Source organism: Phalacrocorax aristotelis, chromosome 5 (assembly GCF_949628215.1).
Source record: "Phalacrocorax aristotelis chromosome 5, bGulAri2.1, whole genome shotgun sequence".
In the NCBI taxonomy this organism is placed as follows: Eukaryota; Metazoa; Chordata; class Aves; order Suliformes; family Phalacrocoracidae; genus Phalacrocorax; species Phalacrocorax aristotelis.
Genome location: NC_134280.1, coordinates 68,812,841 through 68,831,343, shown reverse-complemented (window position 1 = coordinate 68,831,343; position 18,503 = coordinate 68,812,841). Strand labels below are relative to the sequence as shown.

The following is an 18,503-nucleotide window of genomic DNA, read 5'->3' as shown; positions in this document are numbered from 1 at the left end:
GCAAGCGTACAGATCATCGGATGTATAAATAGAAGAATTGAAGGCAAGTAAAGAGAAGTCATTATGGCATGTACAAAGAGCTTAGTCAGACCACATCTGGAGAACTGGGCATGATTCAAAGACCATATTTCAGGAAGGACAGTGAACAAAAAGGAATGGATTAGAAGAGGGTATTGTAGAGAGTACGGGGGCTGTAGCTGGTGCCTGCAGTTTTGTTAGGCTTATGCTGCAGATGAAGCTGGTTTTACTGTAAGAGCACCTAAATTGGAGGCTTCTAAAGAATTCCAAGGGAAGGGAGAAAGTGATATAAACCTCTGCTCCCCACAGTAATGCTACTAAAGTACTCAGTGTTTCTGGAGTTGCCATTGTTTACCTGTCGTATCTCTTTCTTCTCTTTTTTAAAAAAATAAGGTTTGGGGTTTTTTTTTTAGCTTGCCTATGCCATTTCTTGTATATGTGTGTATATATATAGCTTCTTTTTTACAATTTCTTACAGTATTTTTGTTATGTTTGTCAGAATAACTGTCCTGATATTGTATCTGCATCAGAATCTCTATTAGGCTTAAATCCATTTTGCCTTTCTTAACCCTCTCACTTGGGTGAAACGTCGCTTCATGTATCATAAGCTCCACTGAGGTGGAATTACATATTGTCACAATATTGTGTCCTTTCATCTCCAAAGCAGCTATGTCTCGGAGGGCTTTGGGATTGTTGGAGGTAAAAAGGGCTATGTAAAGGAAAGATGGGCTCTTGTGAAGAGACAAAAACTCTGCTGTTGACGCATACAGGAAATGGGGACGCTGCTGAGATGTTGAGGAGCATGAAGGAGTAAGATGAGAATGAGAAATGAAGCAAAAACGCTGCCTCTGTCAGACTACCCTTAACAGGAATGAAGCAATATCCCCATTTTCCAGGGAAGTGAACTGGGACACTAAGATTGAGTAAACAGGTTGGAGTTTACACAACTCGTTAATGGTAGGTTTTCTGCCTGTTGGACCACATTAATGTTTTGGCACAGGATTCTGCTTTGTATTTCTTTCACAGTGTTCATAATCTATTTATACCACGCCTTGTAAAACTTTCTCTCTGTTTTTTTTTTTTTTCTTGATATTTATAGTCCAGTAGAGGATTTTCTCTTTAATGCGCCTTACTGGATCCTGAAAATAAGAGTCCTAGAAATGTAGGTGGTTTTGTCCCTCGGCCTGACATTACAGTCCAGTGCAGGTCTTTGCCTGACCTCAGACCTTGTGTCGAAGATCCCACGCCTGGAAAGCCATCTGTGCAAAGTTGTAATGGATCGGCCTAGTTTTAGGGAAGTACTTGTGGACATGATAGCACACACCCTTCTTCTCCAAAGTGGTTGTAGCCATAATACTAGGAAGCGTTTACACATCATATCCTCAAAGTTCTTTTATTATGACATGTAAAATAGGTAGTAGCACAGTTCTGCAAACCTAGACTGAAGCCTCACAGTCATGCCATTTATTTCAAATATCTGGATCCAGGTTGTGAGACCAATGGCTCCGCGATGGCCGGTTTCATACAGGCAAGGTCTAATGGCACAGGGGTTCTGAACTGGGCTATCTGGACTTTGCAAAACGCTGGTTCTGGTGCATTAGCTTGGTAGTTGCTTCTCCTCCTTTTGTCTCTGGTTCTCCATCTAGGAAATGGAAACGAGGGCAATCATCATCTCATAAAACCACAGATACCTTTTATCTTGCAATGTATGCTGCTGCTGCTAAAGACAAAATTTGCTGTGTTTTTTGGCAGTTGCTAGAATACAAGCCAAGGATATCTTTCCTTGTGCTTATGTTCAATTAAGCACTTGGGGCAAAGCCAGGTTAGTGGTTGTCCGGAAGACCACAGGGATATGGAAATGGGATTAATGACTCAGTAAATACTGACTCAGTACTAAACTAAGGCCTTTCTCCTACATTTATAGTCACTTGCATCCTGTATATCACAGCTGGATTCAAATATACTAGTTCTTACAGATACTTCCTACCTTTTCCCCTCTAACTTCAACCCCAATTCCACCATTTTCAAAGCAAAAGCGAGGCACAGTACGTCGAACATCTGCAAGTGCTGGATGAAGACGGGGCACAGTCAGTTACCTGGGAGCAAGGAGGCGTTTAAGGGTTCGTAGTGACTGTCAGTACGCATCTGCTCTTTCTCTGGCGGTGCATACGGAGGGGTGGTGGTACAGCTCACGTCGCACTGCACAAGCTGTGAGCTCTGCTGCTTTCACCTGATTTTGGAACACGAGGTGACCTGCACCCCAGAAAAAGGGGGTAGTGGGTTTTGAAAGTGCTTTAAGACTCTGCTTTGAGGTATTCTGATACTTCAGTCAAGCAACGCCTGTTGACGTTGAGCCACATGAAGGACCAGACTGCATGCTTTAAGGCAACACGTCTCTGCTGATGTTCTTGAAGTCCGGGCAAACTGCCTTTTGTTAATTTGAAGGGGACGTTGTCTCTGCGAGCAGTTAGACCGAGACCGGGGAGCCCACGTGAGGGCTGTGCGAGTCACATCTGTCCAGAAGTGTCCGATTAGGACAGCAGTGCTTCGATGGAGAGAGTCAGTTGAGCACTTGCAGAAGTTTTAAAGATCTTATCTCTCTGCTTGAAGCTCTTCCCTCTTCTGCTTGTCCTCCTGTTTTCAGTTACAGAATTACTGTTTAATGTGGATGCAGATACAAGCAACTGTGTTTCATTTTTCTTACTGCTGACAGAGACAAACTGAGAGAGATGCCTGCCTGCTTTATAGCAGAAGCCACATTATTTTCCTATATGTTAGCAATTATATGCATTGTTTCCTGATCACAAGTCTTTCTCACAATCTATAGCATGACTGTAGTTGATTATAGAGCGTGATGTGTTTAGATTTGAGCGAGTTACATCAGGAACACTTTGGTTGCCTGGCTTTTGGGGGGGTGGGGAGCGTTTGTTTATATTCTGTCAGAACGATTCTGTCTCATTTCATAAAATAAAAGAGTTGAGCTTTTCTGGCAGTGGCAGTCCAGCAAGGAGAAAACAGAGCTCCAGGAATTGGCATTCATTCTAGGTGGTGCTCTGGACTCTGAATTGATTGGCAAGAAGGAGCTGCACGGCATTGTGTTGCTTGGTAGAATGGGAAACAAAAAACAAGGAGAGCCTTGAATGCTCCTTGCCATGAAGAATTACAGGACTTTGTGCAAGGTGACAGCTCTCCTGATGTCACGGCCGAATTCCAGTGTGGGAACTGCAGTTGCAATTGGGTGAGGTTTTTACCGGCTCCACTGAAATCGGTGGGATTTGGCTGTTCGCTTCAGTGTAGTCAGGCTGTCACCATCTGCCTGCAGAATTTTGGCCTCCCAAATCACGGCTCAGCTCACTGGGGTCAGCCATCGCTCTCACCTCGCAGAATGTTTCTGACAGAATTTATCACAAGCCAAACATCGCAAAAGTGCGCTGGTGCTGGAGACCAAGACCATTTTTTCTTACTTGGTTTCCTAAGACACTTTCGTAGCACATTCGCAGCAGTTCTCTTTTCACGTGTGGCTTTTTGCGGTATTAGGGGTTTTTAGAAACAACTTCTAACACGGAAAGGTGATGCTGAACTTTTTGAGGGCTTTTTTTTTCTGTTTGGTTTTGCCAAATAGATATTTCTCCCTGTTGTGCTAATTTGAATTATGGTAGCGTTCGGTAACGGTTGCCGCTGTTTTAGGTGCAACGCAAACACAATGCGCAGAGAGAATCCTTGCCCAGAAAACCTGTTTTTATTATGGCCAAAGGCAGAAATCAATATACATTGTATCGTCGCATAGACTTTACTAGGTTTATTTAAAAAAATAAAAAAAAAAAAAAGCACTTTTTCTGTGTCAGTAGTTTACGGTGTATGCCCCTGTCTGAATATTCTGAAATATTCTGAATATCAGAATATTTCTGATTCTGTGCCTAACCTGTCATGAATACAGCCAGTGCGTTTCTGAAATGAGGGGGTTCGTACCCTGGGCCATTTCCGTGAGGAATTCCAGACAGCAGAATTCGAGTGCTTTCCAGACAAGTCTCCTTGGCCCTCTGCCGCTTGCGAGTGGCCCCATCTTAACCTCCAGACATCATGTAAGTGTTTGAAAGTCATCAAATGGCTGATGAGTTAATCGCTAGGGTTGTGATGATGTCTCCCAGCGTGGAGGATTTAGATTAAAGTAGAGAAAGCACCGAGAAGATCGTTACAGCGAGGTACAAATGGTGGCTAGTGCTTTTGCATGAATGTAGCATGCAAACAGCATGAAGTGTGAAGGTAACGTGGGTACTCTAAAAATTATTTGAAATAAGGTTTTTAAACATTCAGATCTTAAAATAAAATGCAGGTAAAAGTCTGCATTTGCTTGTATCTTGGTATCAAAGGAGAAGAACTTGACGCCAGCCTCTGAAATATCACGGGACACTCAGGGATGGACCCAGGGCTCTTTACAGAAGTTGCCTTGCTTGAGGACTGCACCGATGGCCCGGCTCGGGGAAACCACGCAGAGTTTTGCGCAGCCCTCCTCGTGGGAGCCATCATGTTCTAGCCAAAGCTGTCAGCAGAACTGCTACACCTCTTAAAGCAGAAAGATGTCCAAGACCGTGAACAGACTTTTCCCTGGACCTAGCTCAGACTGTGGAAACATTTTCAGTTGCTATTAAAAAGCATCAAATTACAGACAACAATTTCAAAATCTTTAGGCACTGAGAATAATTTGAGTTTAAGGAACTGCCTAACTGGAATTCCACCCAGTCGTGACTGCCTTTTAAGATCATTGGCAGCAAGAGCCCGTGAACAGGTTTCATGTATTAACTGAGGTAGAATAAATATGCCTTTATTTCCAGCTGCTATTTCAAAGGCTATGGAAATATCAGAAACAAATTGTTAGCCAGCCGTGCCTTAATTACAGTGCTACAAACGTGCTTTCAATGGGGCTGCTACGGGGTGCTGCCTCACGCCGTTCTAGAGAGGTGACTTCCTTGTGCTCTTGAGGTTTGATCTAAGAACTAAGCCATGCTCAGATTAATAGGCTCTCACAAACTTCACCTGGGCTTGGATCCCATACTTAAAATCTTGGTTAATTATAAAAGAAACCCGTGACCAGAATGCCAGGATACAGCCAGGGATGTGTAGGAAACACAGCGTAGCCCACATCAGAGAAAATATTGCAATAACAGTGGTGTGCATGCCTGAATGGTTCGCTCCTGCACGGTAATTACGTGCTGGTTCACATTGTTGTTTTGTGGGGAAAACGTGTTCTTGAACGTCAGGAAATAAATCGGCAGTTTTAATGTGATCTCAAACAGAGTGTGTTTTGACATGAAGTGATTTATTTCAGCTACAGTTTTGCTTATTTAGCTAGCCATGATTAAAACCAGCGTTGCCACAAATATAAAAGTACAGAAATGTGAACGCCAGATAGAAATAGAAATTGCCCCTACGGTTTGTACCATTATAACAACTTTTGACTGCAAATTTCTTGATTTGGGTGGGAGGAGAGCAGGTACCGCCATTTGGGATACAGGTAGACATCCCAACGCAGCTGTCCCTGTAATCAAACAACAGGCTTTTAATTGGCATTAAAGATTAAGTCGTGTTCCTAATTATAATACCAGTGGGCAAAGCTTGACTGCAGATGAATTTCTGATCTGAAAAGCAAAGATGATGCTTTCCCAACTTACGTTACTGGAAACATACAGAAGAGGAAATCACGATTAGCGTGCTGCAAGACGTACTAATTGTGGGGTACGTTTCTGTTTTGCTGCCCGTCCGGTCACATGCTCGCCGTCTGTCTCAAAAGCAGTGTCGAGAGGTGTGTTTTCTCATTCCCAGGCTTGCTCGTAGCTAGCAGGGCCTGCCGGACGTGGCGGGAGCGTTTGTGAAATCTTATGTAATGAGGGCCTGATTCACACCCCGCTGCCATCCCAGGGAAGATCCCCGGTGGCATCAGTGGGCTTCGGCACGTGGCCAGAGTCTCAGTAACTTCCTTATTTCTCTCTCGTACATAGAGGGTATTTGTCAGCTGTACCAAGGCAGGTGAGAACATAAATCTCGTCCGCAACTATCTTGTATGAGTTATTTTTCCAAAAGTACATAAATTGTCCCTGTTTCCTCTTACCCAGAGCACCTGGCAAGCTGCTAACTGAAAAACTGAGAAAATGTTGTTTCATTTGTGAGCCAGCTTAAAAAGCATTCTCCAAATCTTTATTTTTAATCCCTTGATAGAAAACAGAACCAACTGAAAGTGGCTGCAGAGAAAATGTGCCCCGTTTTGTTTTGTTTTGTTTTGTTTTGTTTTCCCTGCCTGACTTAGTAATGAAACTGCCAGTTTCCGTTTTCGCCTCTGTAGAATTATATGCCTCTATTTGAAACTTTTCACAAATCAGTCTATTTTCATTCTCCCTCTGCCATAAATTCAATCCATATGTCTTTAAAACATCCTTTCATAGCTTTAACATGGAAAAGGAAGTGGCTTAGGCTCTCTATAGGAGGCTACAGTGTATTTAAAGCAAGCTCTTCTAGTTTGCATGCGTTGCTTCTGTTAGCTCTTAAAGCCTCGATTTCCTAATTATTCAGGTTACAGAGGGCATTGGCAGGGTTTTCTCCATTAACTCAGTGAAGAAGCACAACAGGATCAATCATTCCCTTATCCTCAAAATATCCCGGAAGTTTTTGATGCGGCCCTTGGCTTTGCCACCAAGCAGGATGCAAAGAGGATGTGAAAAGGGTAGGAGAGATTAACTCAGCATAAAATTTTAAAAGAACACGTCAAGACAAAAGAAACAAAGCTCGTGCACAATGCGCTGCCATTCTGCAGGCAGGGTTTTGTTTCACAAGAATACACAGCACTTATGTGACACGAGTAAAGTATCTCTGCATCTAAGGCTGAAGCGGGGTCAGAAGGTGAGGGTGGGAAGGAAATGTGGGTCTAAGCTGAAATCTACTGGAGCGGCTGTGCACGGATCAAAGTCGACAAGGAAAAAATACAGGATGCAGCAGGGTAAGAGCACAGGCAGTCGTGGCTATAAGTGTCCTCGTCTGAAATCACGGAAGATTTGGGCCAGGGTGTGCTACTGGAATTGTTGGATAGAGCCGTAATTGAAAATATGGTAGCAACTGAACACAACTGAAAATATGGTAGGCACAAGGGTACAGGAGCACTGGCTGTGTGGGCTGCAGAAGGCTTTCCAGAGTCCACCTGCACAGCGAACGCTGTCCAAAGACGCAGTGTCACGCTGTGTTTCATCAGCTCCACCCCAGGGTGCCACCAGAGGAGGCAGGTCCACTCTCCCACCCCAGCCTCCATCACATACCCGCGCTCCCCACCTCACATCAGCAATAGCGGTCATGTTCCCACCCTTCCCTATGTGCCACACAGAGCAATCATGTGGCCAGAGGGCAACAAAATTCAGCTCACTAATTTGAAGAGAAACTATTCAACTGATGGATTTCTGGGACGAAAGCAGGGTAGGCAGGGTTTTTTTTGTTGGATCTCTGTGGCACTGACTTGCATCGTGGCTGCAGATGTGCCATGGTTGACCAAAGGTAACAGGTGAAAAAGATGACTGGGGGGAGGTGAACGACTGCCCCTTCTAGAGACTGCCTGCATCTTAATGTGAAACCACATCCAGTTTTTTGTAGCATCCGCGTCTTCGTTACTGTTCCCAGCTAATGGCCCAAACGGTCCCTAGTTTGCTGACAACGCAAATGAGCTGTAGGGATACACGCAAAGTAGGATGGGGTCCCAATAACGACGACGCAAACCCGCCTGCAGATCCGTCGTTTTGTTCAGTTACTGAGCATTAATGCTCATGTGTGCAAGGAGATAAAATGGAAGGAGTATGTGTGGGGTAAACGCGTGTGCGCGATGTAATTATCCTTCTAATCTCTGTCTCTCATAGAAGGGTCATTTATAGAGTTGAAAATATATAGTCAACCTCAAAACTCGTGGGCGTAGTTTGGCATATCCCGAGGTTCACACATGTAGAAACCACAGTCTGCACACTTGAAACTGCACGCAGGTTCAAAGAACTTGGCATAGCCCGTGGTTTTGTTTTTGGAGTTGCAGCTACCATTTACCTTAAATGGACTCGAGGTTATCTTCCACACCTCTCAAAATCTGGCCCTTATATCTAGCAATCTGCATACAGCTGTTCAAAAGCAAGCTGTGTGTACACAGCCCGGTTGTTGTACAAACAACATTAGAGGCTTCACTAAAGCTTTTCATGTAGTTTTATCTTAACTGCAATTTGTTTCTAGTTTTTAAAGGCTGTAGAAACATCTAGCCTTACTCCCTAGAGCGTAGTTTCACTGTTTCAGCCATTCCAGTGGTATTTACAGCGCTGTTTGATTTTGTTTGAACTGTTCAAAAGGCCTCAGGTCCTGCAAGAAAGGTGCAAAGGTGTTTCAAGCTCCCTATCACTCCTATCAGTAGAGCGACTTGCTTTCCCCTGCTGTAACTTCACCCATAACAGGACTGTTCTTTGCTCTCATCCCCAGGTGTGCTGTCTCTGCCTGCCTACTTTAGCCCATACAACGATGGCTCTGCGTGCAGCGATGGACGGGCTGATGCTTACGCCCAGCTGGAACTCCGAACTTTAGAGCAGTCTCTGTTGGCAACCTGCGTTGGAAGCATCTCTGAACTGAGTAAGTTTCAGATGTAATGGAACGTGGGATTCTCTCGGTGAAGCAGGAGAGCCAGTCCCTCCGCTATTGAGGTCAGTGGGAGCGTTGCCATTGTTGACAGTGAGCGCAGTATTTGGCTAACGTTGAGTAAGATTTAATTGCCTCGTGGTGCTGTTTATGAAAATCAGGTTGTTTCGTCAGACTACTTCATATTTAATTCACCTTGGACGCGTATAAGATGTGGCTTTTCTAGCCTTTTGGTAGTTAGTGGCGTTAGTGCCAACAGAAGATGGATGCTTTTGCCTAGGTGCCTCTGGAGGCTTTCTTGCACATTTATGGAATACAGCAGTGGCACCTCCCTCAGATGGCGAAGAGGGTTCTCTTTGTTAGTGTTTGCGCAGTGGAAATGTCAAGGGTGCCGGATATTCAAGGAAAAGCTTTTTGGTTACTTAAAGAACAAAAAGTGGAGGAAGAAAAAAATCTGAGAGCACTTTGGTGACAAAAACTTCTTCAAAACCTTTTTTTAAACGCTAACAAAATGCAGTGTTTCGCTCCTAGACTACTCACAAAGACCCTTTAAAGTAAACAAAAATGATTTGTGTTTTCCCGGTCTACTTTTCCCTTGCAACATTTCTGCTGGCATCGCTTTCTTAGTCTCCACCATCTGCATGCTAATGAATGTCAGGGCCAGCAAGGAGTTTGTGGGTTTCGCCATTTATTTTGCAACCTGCCGTAATTTGAGGTTTTCAAATTCCTTCAACACACCTCTATTTATCCTGGAACACAAGAGAACATTTGTAGCATGGGTTGAAGATTGAATACAGCTTCCTCTCTCTCTTCCCCCGTCCCTGCTTTGGCCAACTTGGTCATTACATCTAGTGAATAGATCTCCTGATACAGTTGCCTACTTTTTTTTTTTAAATGCTGCTGTACTTTGCCAGAAAAATAAAGAGAGTGAGTGTGCAAAGGAGAAGGAACGTTATTCTGAGCTGAAAATTTGAATTCCAGATGCATTTCTGCTATAACTGCGCAGACTTCTGTGTTGGTACCAACGCTAGAGGATTCATGATGCTCCTGTAAAACGTTTAGAACCTGGAGAGTCAGGAGCTACTGAAGTGAAGGGCAAAGATATTAGAAAGTTTTTTCGTTCTGAAGTGGGTCCTTAAGCTGAATGTGGTGTGCAACAAACGAGTGGCACAGCTTTACATTGCAAACTGAGATTCTTAATACTCCATTGATCTGAACCACCAATAATGTTGTCATGTTTAGACACACAGTAGCTTTGTGGGGGTTCCTCCCTAACTTGGGTAACGCTAGAACCCCGTGGGTTCAGCTGGAGGTTGTTTGGCAAATTCGATGTATTGCTGTTAGATATAAATGAACAAATAACGACTCCCTAAGAATTTTAGAGGGAGGCGTGACTAATTCATATGTGCCACGGTGAAGTTCAGGGTTCTCAGGAGCCAGCTTTGCGATGGGGCGACTATTTCAGTTCCATCCTTTCCCAGTATTGTAACTGTAGGCCACAATAGAATAACGTTTCCTGTGAGACTTTTCAGGGCCTGTAAAACATAAAGCAACAGAGGATTCTCCCAAGGAAAAAATAGATCCTAGCTACGTATAGTAATCTATAGTAATCGTTCAGGTCACTGGTATGGTAGTCACACTACTCAAAGATGTAGTGTCTGAAGCCTTTATTGCAAAGCTCTCGAGAGTTTGTAGTGCACCACAATAAATGCAGAGCAAACAGGGTGTGCCCAAAGCAAGCTCATTACCCAAAGACCAGCTTTATGTGACTGCAGAGCTGCTGTCTTGGGGTCGTTGCTCTGTGAACTTTTTTAAAAATCTGCAGCCTTACAATCCTTTCTGAGTAGAATCTGTGTAATACAGGTCGCCTTCTTCCAGGCCTCGTCAAGTCCACCAGTCCTCTGACACAGAGGCAGGCTGGCTTGAGTTCAAAGACCAAGAGGACTGAACAGCCTAGAAAGCTCCTGGACTGAGCTTCTCACAAGGCTCAGCGGCAGATGTCTGGCACAGCTTGTGACAGTCAGCATGGTAAAGGCTGGCTTTTTAATAAGAGAATCAGGTCTTTTTATTCTGGAGAAACGTCCAGCTAGAGTCAGAACGAGAGAAGCAGACCCCTAAAAGAAGGGATTTCCATGTTGAATATAACATCATTTCTTTGTCATAAGTACCTGGGTAGAAATAATAACCCAACTGAAAGAAATGGGAACAATCTCCTACACAAAATGGTGATGCTGGCAATGAGAGTAAACTATTTGTTACTGGTGTTACTGGCTTTGCCTTGTGAAAGCTATCCTCCCAGGTGGGACATCATACAAAGGTATCGGTAGTTTTTGTAGGCAGGCAAGAAACCGGTACACGTGGTTGGAAAGAGGAGAAAACCAGCATTAAAACAGGATAGAAAAATCACTGTGAAGCTGTTGTTCTGAATGTAGGGTGACTGAGACAAGTTTCATACTATATTTTCTAATTAAAACTTGTTATTTGAAAGAAAGTTAAATTTCCCATACAACAACCTGCAAAGTGGCAGCTTGAGGACAGCTTGCGCCTTTGTGGAGAAAAAGGAATGTGCTCACACAAAGGACGTTTCTCTTAGCTGCGAGAGATTTTATTTAGTTCAAAAAGTGTACTTAAGATGACTGTGGATGAATAGTAAAGGGATGCTTTCGCATTCTTTCTCTTTGTGCAGGTGATTTGGTATCACGAGCAATGCACCACATGCAGTGCTTGAACACCATCCGCCCAGGAATGAGCCCCATTCGGCAAACCCGGCAGCAACAACCCATCTCCTGGTCCCCCGATGCTCTCCACACCCTCTACTACTTCCTACGCTGTCCTCAAATGGAGTCCATGGAGAACCCCAACCTTGACCCTCCAAGAATGACCCTGAACAATGAACGGTATGTCGGTTGGTCGACTGTGAGTAGTCAGGGAGTTAGGCTAAGGAGGTCTCCTTTTATAGAGTAACTGCGTGCGCTTGGGCAGCTCGGGCCACTTTGTGGGATGCTGCCTATCAGGCATCAGTTATTCCTGCAGTCAAGCCAGATTATGTTGTCAGCCTTGCCAAGTTTACGAAGCCTTGGAATTGGACCTGGAAAGTGAGCTGTTTTTTCATGCAGTCTTTCCGAGCAAGGCATATGCTGTGTGCTGCCAGCAAGGCTTGTCTAGAGATGCTGCCAAAAGTACGTGTGGTTGCCTAAAGCAGTAGAGACCTTACCAAAGAAAATGTTACCTTCTAAATAGCACCAATTAACAATTGTCATCATTTTAGGGAAAAGCCATGTCGTTTGCTGGGGAGAGGTTTGACGGGATTTATGGACATCCTTCATAAGGATTAATTCAGTTGATGCTGTGTGTCTGGTATAGAAAGAAATTTATATAGGAAGCCAATAACTACACAGAAAATGCAGCGGGTCTCCCGACCTTCTGCCAGCATCACAACTGGCTCTGAAAGTAGATCCATTATTAGAGTGGGTCAGAAATTTTCCAGCGGGATGTTTTTTCTGTTAGAAACCTCCCTGATTTCCTTCCTGCCCAGCTCCTTGGCAGTCTGCCTTCACAGGCTGGTGGCAGCGGAGAGCTGAGGAGCCCTCAGAGCCCTGGCCACAAGTCGAGTTCCTTGACAGGTCAGGCAGCTCCTGCTCCTCAGCTCAAAGACAGACTGATAGCATCCTGCGGGGAGACCCAGGCTTCTCTGGGATTGTTAGGTTTCCCCAGTTTGAAATGCACATCCAATTTTGTATTTATTTCAGAAATCTTGCCTAAATGGGAAATTCTGGTTTCTGATTAACTTGGTTCAGCATTTACGCTAGCTTACTTTCTGGATTTATTTTAGCCTGCTGGACATCAGGCCGATGGCTCTCTCCTGACCCTTCCCAAAAGCAGCCTGTGGTTGGGCAGTTTCAGAGCATGGTGAGGTGTTGGGAGGTCACATTCACAAAACAAAAAAAGCAAGGTGCTTGTTGGACAGGTGAGCAGGGAAAAGAGAACATCTCTGCAGCTTTGTAAATAACGTGGTTTCTTCTTCCCACCTTGGGCCTTACTGTGCCGAGCCCCAGCTTCTAAAGTTGGTATGAAATAGTGGTAACATACAAAGAACTAATTCTTAAAATTAATTCTAAAAAACCTACAAAAGTTAGCCCTTTCTCTTTTCTTTCTATACTCTTCTGCACATGTGGGATTATTGTGCTTTTTCCTCTGCTCCGTGCTGGGTAGCCTGTTTTGGTTTGTTTTTCTCTTTTATTAAGACACGTGATTGCTCTCAGACTTTGGTGTCTTCAGTCTGCGCATTTCTGATGTGGCAAGTCAACCCCGTCTCATGCAAACCTACGTTGCCCTGCACCAAGCCTGCCAGCTGATTTCAGCAGCCCTAAAGGCTTCTTGTAGCTGCATTCACCACCACTGGAGCTGTGGCTGATGGCTTCATGGCCAGACCTTGGCTAGTCAGGAGTGAGAAGTCCTCTTGAGACTAAGAGTAGATTGAACTGTCTCCTTTTAGGGCTCTGGATTTTCAGGCCAGGGTGCAGGAGAAAACACACTGGATGGAAGGCAGCCTCTATAATTTCAGTCTTGGTAAGTTACTTTAGGCTAAGGGAAACTTCAAACGAGGAAAAAAAATACAAAGTTGTCGCTCTTAAGCTGCCTGTTCTGCCATAACATTTTGCACATGGCTGGTCTGCGTAGCTACCTCCACTGGTCGCTTGTTCTCATTTACTCTTGGTTGCTGAACCATCTTTCCGTACTTCATTGTAGCTTGTACTGGACCGACTTCTTTGAGGTCTCAGTCTGGCAGGAGCTCAACTATTTTGCAAAGTAAAAAAAGACTGTCTTTCTGTTTGTCTGATCCTCCCCCCAAATCCTTCCAAAAAGAACAGTCTGTGAGCAGAACTGTAGCATCCGAGGGAATTGATGTACACTTGTGAAGAACCAAGAGGAATTAAGTGAAGTTGAATAAAATAGGAATAGGAAGAGGCATGGCTGCACAACTCGGAGCCTGTTGGTAGTTCTGTTTTTTGGGTTCACTAATCTTAATCATAGAATAATGTAATGTCCTGAGCTGGGAGGGACCCACAAGGACCATCAAGTCCAGCTCCTGTCCCTGCACAGGACACCCCAAATTCACACCGGGCTCTGAGGGCCTTGTCCAAATACTTCTTGAATATCATCTGAAATGCCCTACCCAGTGCAAGATGATTTATTTTGCATTTCATGTTAGCACACTGGGCAAAAAAATGAGTTTTCATGGGGCCAGATTCTGTAAAGTTGTACCGCTAGTTCCCACAGTTGTACAGTTGAAGCTGCCAAACAGCTTGTATCAGAAACATAGATTAAGCTTTCTATTTTGTGTTGGGTTCTTTTCAGTACTCTCAGTGTAATGATGTTACTGCAGCTACTTGTTTTGTACACTGAGGATAATAAATGAGTTAAGTCAGGAGTGCAGTTATCTCTCCAATTGCTCCCAAACAATGCTCTTCACATGGTTCACTGGAGGTTTTTTGGAACGCAGACTGCAGTTCTATTCTGTTTTAAAATCCACACTAGATCCTAAAACAGCTGGTGTAAGGGAAATTTCTGCCATTTTTTTCTGACCAGTACTTAGCTGTAAAGGAAATTAGAGAGGATATATTAAAATGGAGCAAAAACTGACATGAGGGGGAAATAAACAGAACCTGAGGTCTATCGGTTTAAACAATTGGCTTTGAGAAGTCTATGAAAGCTGGAAATAAAATTAATATTGTCCAGTATACCAGAAATGAACATCCAACCCTACCTTTCATTTGTTCCAAGATATATTTGTATATGTCTTACTGTATTGACTCTGCACATGTTATTTAGTGTAGCCAGTGGGATAAATACTGCTAGCAGTGCTTTATCCAGGAGGCAGTTTACTCTTTCCTAGCTTAAGAGGAGAGACGGTTGAGGCTGCGTGTGAGATGCCAGGCTCATGGCATGATAGGTGAGGGCACTGATTCACCTAATGTGACTTGGCAGAGCTGTGCAGCCCAGTTTTTTTTCTTCTTTCCAGGGCTGTGCTAAATCAGCTGCAAACTCTGCATTGCTCTTTTGTGCATTTATGCTTTCTCTCTGGAATATACCTGTTATGTGCGCTGCAATCCCGCTTTGTCTTCCACTGAAAAAAATCTCAGTCGCAAACAAGGACAGTAACGCTGACCTATTCTGCGTTTGCATGTGCTTCAGTTTCTAGGCTGCTGTATGAATCTGTCGGTATTGAACACCAATTCGAAATTTAGCAGAGAGGCTCTTAGAGCTGCAGACTTGCTAAAAACTGACCTTGAGGAGATCTGTGAGCCACGTTGATTCAATGGAAGGAACTGCAGTTGTTCAGTACACCTAGAGACCTGACAGCCTACTGTCCATCTTGCTTGGCATTCTGTTGTCTGTGAGCTTTCTGTGAGCTTTCCGTGTGTGTCACTGCAATGCAAAGTGCTATGAAAATCATAACACCGTAGGGCCTGGAAGATCTTTACTGTACTTCACTCCAACATGAAGGCAAGCATAGAATTCAGGTTCTGAAACCATGCCTAATGGAGGGTGTCATATGCCATAAAGGGCTTTAAAAATCTAGCCGACCTTCTGGACATATCCTGCAGCAAGCTGTACAAGGTACAAAAACATCCACACTTGCACATAGGTATGCAAGGCACCCCAGTGCAGAGCCAGTTTAAACTCCTATAAGCTGTGTGCCTTCTCCGTGGTAAATACCTTGGCAACTGAAGAACTGAGGTGGGTGAACTGTGGAGTCCTGCAGGAATGGGGTGGATGTAGTTGGCTCTCCAGAGCTTGGCAGATAGAGGAGCTTTCTGTTTTGGCCTCCAGCATGTGAACGATTTGGGATACCAATAAATAGAAACTCTGGAAAGTTTGTGGGTTGGTTATATCTGGTTCTGATACTTACCTCCAGGTAAAAGCATTGAAGCAGGAGGAGAGGAGGCAGAATTAGAGAGAAAACACCCAGGTATAGGCAAAACATTTGAAACACGTCCATAGCGAATGCAGCTGGCTGCTGTATGACCAAGCCATGACCCACTTTGAACCCTGAAATGACCGTATTTGCTGCACGGACAGCAAACCATCTGCTCTTTGGTGTCAGGAAGGCCTCCTGAGGAAGTGTTTTGCAAATAGAGTGTGCCACTTGTGCAATACTTTGGCAAACTAATTAGACCCTGAGGTGAGAACAAGCTGCTCTACTCAGTAATGATACACCTGACTGCCTGAAGGCTAAGAGCTTGTCTGTGTCCTCAGAGAGCACATCTGTCTGTGTTGCTGCAAAAAAGTGTCTCTGCTGGGCAGTAAGATTTTTAGAGTTTCTCAAAGATCATAGTCTGTATTGTGTCAGAGGTCAGACAATGTCGTTTTGGACCATGAAGAGTCAGCAGACGCGTGGCACTCCCTCTCTCTCTGCTCTGTTTCTGCTCTGGGTTTTTTCCCATTGCTTATGTCAGGCTGGCTGAGCTTGGGAGCACTCTGCCACGGTGTGAGATCATGTCCCAGAGCAGCAGAGCATGTTTGCTGGGATTGTTTGGGATACTGTGACTTGAGAAGGGCCATCCAAAGGTAAACGAAGGTTCTTTCTCCCTTCTTCACTTTTTCCCAAGTGAAATATAAAGCTTTTGTCTTATTTTTAATGCTGTGCCAAGGCAAGAATGCGCTCTCAGTGATACTTAGGGAGTGTTTGTCTGCTCCCCATAGAGCACAAATCGAGGTCATTATAAGTCTCATTTTACAGCTGGGTGGACCAGTCTACCCTAGGTTAATTGACTTGGCCAGGATAGTGGTCTGGCCTTAAAGCTAGGAATAGACACTATTGACTGCCCTTGTCGTATCTCTTCTCGGTTATCATGTGCGTACAGCATTTAGTGTAGGCAAGTTAACGTGTTAACATGATCTAATACCTAAGATAGGCAAAAAACGTTGGATCCTGCTTCCTTGTGCAGCTGATTATCTGCATGTCTTTGGTAGGCTGAGCTTCTTCCTCTTCCAGGTACTCTAAAAAAAGAAAACCTATTGTGTTTGCCCATGGTTGTTCTTGTTGGTCTGTAGAACGTTCTAAAAGTAATTCTGGGCTTTTCCATCAGTTCCTGTGGATTCAGCCATGTCAGAACTTTCTGAGCTATCCATGTTGCAGACATGCCAAGTTTTACACATTGTTTGAGTTTGCTGGTGCATTATTTTATTCCAAATGTCAATGAGTGTAAAACAATTTACATCAGCAGAAGCACACAGACCGTACCCAGCTGACTGTCGGTGAAAATCCAGTAAAACGCTCGTGACGTTTCAGAGCTGATATAGGATTTGTCAGCTGCCAACAGTAAAATTTAGGGCTTGCCGATTTGATGGAAATTCACAGCTTTTCAGCTGGAAAAGCTGTGGACACTGCAAGAAGCCAACTGCAGTCACACAGGGGGCCACCTCATAAGGAAAGAGAAAGCTTCATTCTGTTTTCCATGTGCAGGCGTCTAGAAGGCTTGCCTCAGATTTGCTGCTTCTCTAGAGCAGCCTGTTTTGTCATGTGTTTGCAAACAAACCTGGGGACGCTCAGTTTCTCCCTTGTCACATGAAATCCTTCAGAAAGGCTGCTGCTTGTTCTTTCAGCTGGATGGGTGCTTTTATCTGCGAGGTTCAAAAGTGACCTAAAATTTCTTTCTGCTTCGGAGTCCTCCCGTGACATCTGTTACCTTGCGCGATCCAGGGCCCATGGCTAAGCGTGCACAGCATATTTTTCAATAGGGTCAAGCAGGAGAAACGGCCTAGTGCCTACTCTCCTGTGCTGCGTTAGCTGGGCAGGAGGAGGAAGGAGCTGAGCTGTCTACTTGGGTTTTCTCGCTGTGGAGGATTTCCAGCAATGCCTGCTCTGAAACATTATTTATTGGGAAAGGACAAAAAACTCATCTGATGCTGCCAGAAGAAAAGACTGTAGCCCTTCCATGCTATTTTTGAGTGCTATTTGCTAAAATACTATATTCTTCCTATATTTGAGCTATTGATTTAAATCATCATTAGCTAGAACACTTGGTATTTTTTGCCTTGTGGCGTATAATCCAAATTTACTCTGGCTAGCATGGAAACCAGAGATGGGTCTAAGCTAATAGTTCCTGATACCGTGTCAAAATCCTGTCCAAGCATCCCTTGACTCAGTGGTGATCAATTTTGCATCTCAGCCTGTTATGCGTTTAGATTCAAATACTCATGCTCACACCAGCCTAAGTAGCGCAGTGGCCGTATGACCTTATTTTATCTGTTATACTTTGTAAAATTCAGTCTGTCCTGATACATCAGAGACATGCCACTGACTTCTAGTGAAAGTAAAACCATCTCCAAGCAGTCTAAGCTTTCCTAGAGCACTACTTTCAAGAGCCTTCTGGCGTAGTTTCCCTATCAAGAGTCTTGCAGTGGTTGAAGCAAATAGAGCCCCCCTGTGCTTTGGCTGTTTCTAAAGCCCCAGCGACCATCTGATGGAGGTGGCTGCCTCTTCGTATTTTCTAAATTTCACGTTTTGAAAAAGCATTGCTTTGATCTTACTTAGTACCTTTTTACTTGATGATCTCTAGGTGCACCATTAGAAATAATTAGAGCCTTCAGCTCTTTCCCTTGCGGTTAGCTGCTTTCTTCCCGTTTTCAGAAAACACTTGGCACAACTAAATGGTCATTCTGAAGGTGCTTGAGACAGATGGATCAAATTTATTCAACAATATCAATTCATACTGAAGAGAATACAAACATCCCAGTTATTAATGTGAATTGTCTCCAAAATATCTTGCTCTGTGTTATATGGGCATCGAACTGGCAGAAAAGGAAGGAAAATCAGGAATAACTTGCAGAGCCTGCTG

The 18,503-nt window shown here is 44.1% G+C and overlaps 1 protein-coding gene across 1 annotated transcript in view; it reads left to right on the top strand.

Moving 5' to 3' along the window:
- Nucleotides 1-18,503, top strand: part of ABTB2 (ankyrin repeat and BTB domain containing 2) — a 135,025-nt gene that overhangs the window by 75,327 nt on the left and 41,195 nt on the right. Inside the window, exons 2-3 of the mRNA XM_075095032.1 lie at nucleotides 8,506-8,652; nucleotides 11,345-11,555. Coding sequence (XP_074951133.1) covers nucleotides 8,506-8,652; nucleotides 11,345-11,555 — 358 coding nt within the window. The remainder of the gene's footprint in view (nucleotides 1-8,505; nucleotides 8,653-11,344; nucleotides 11,556-18,503) is intronic.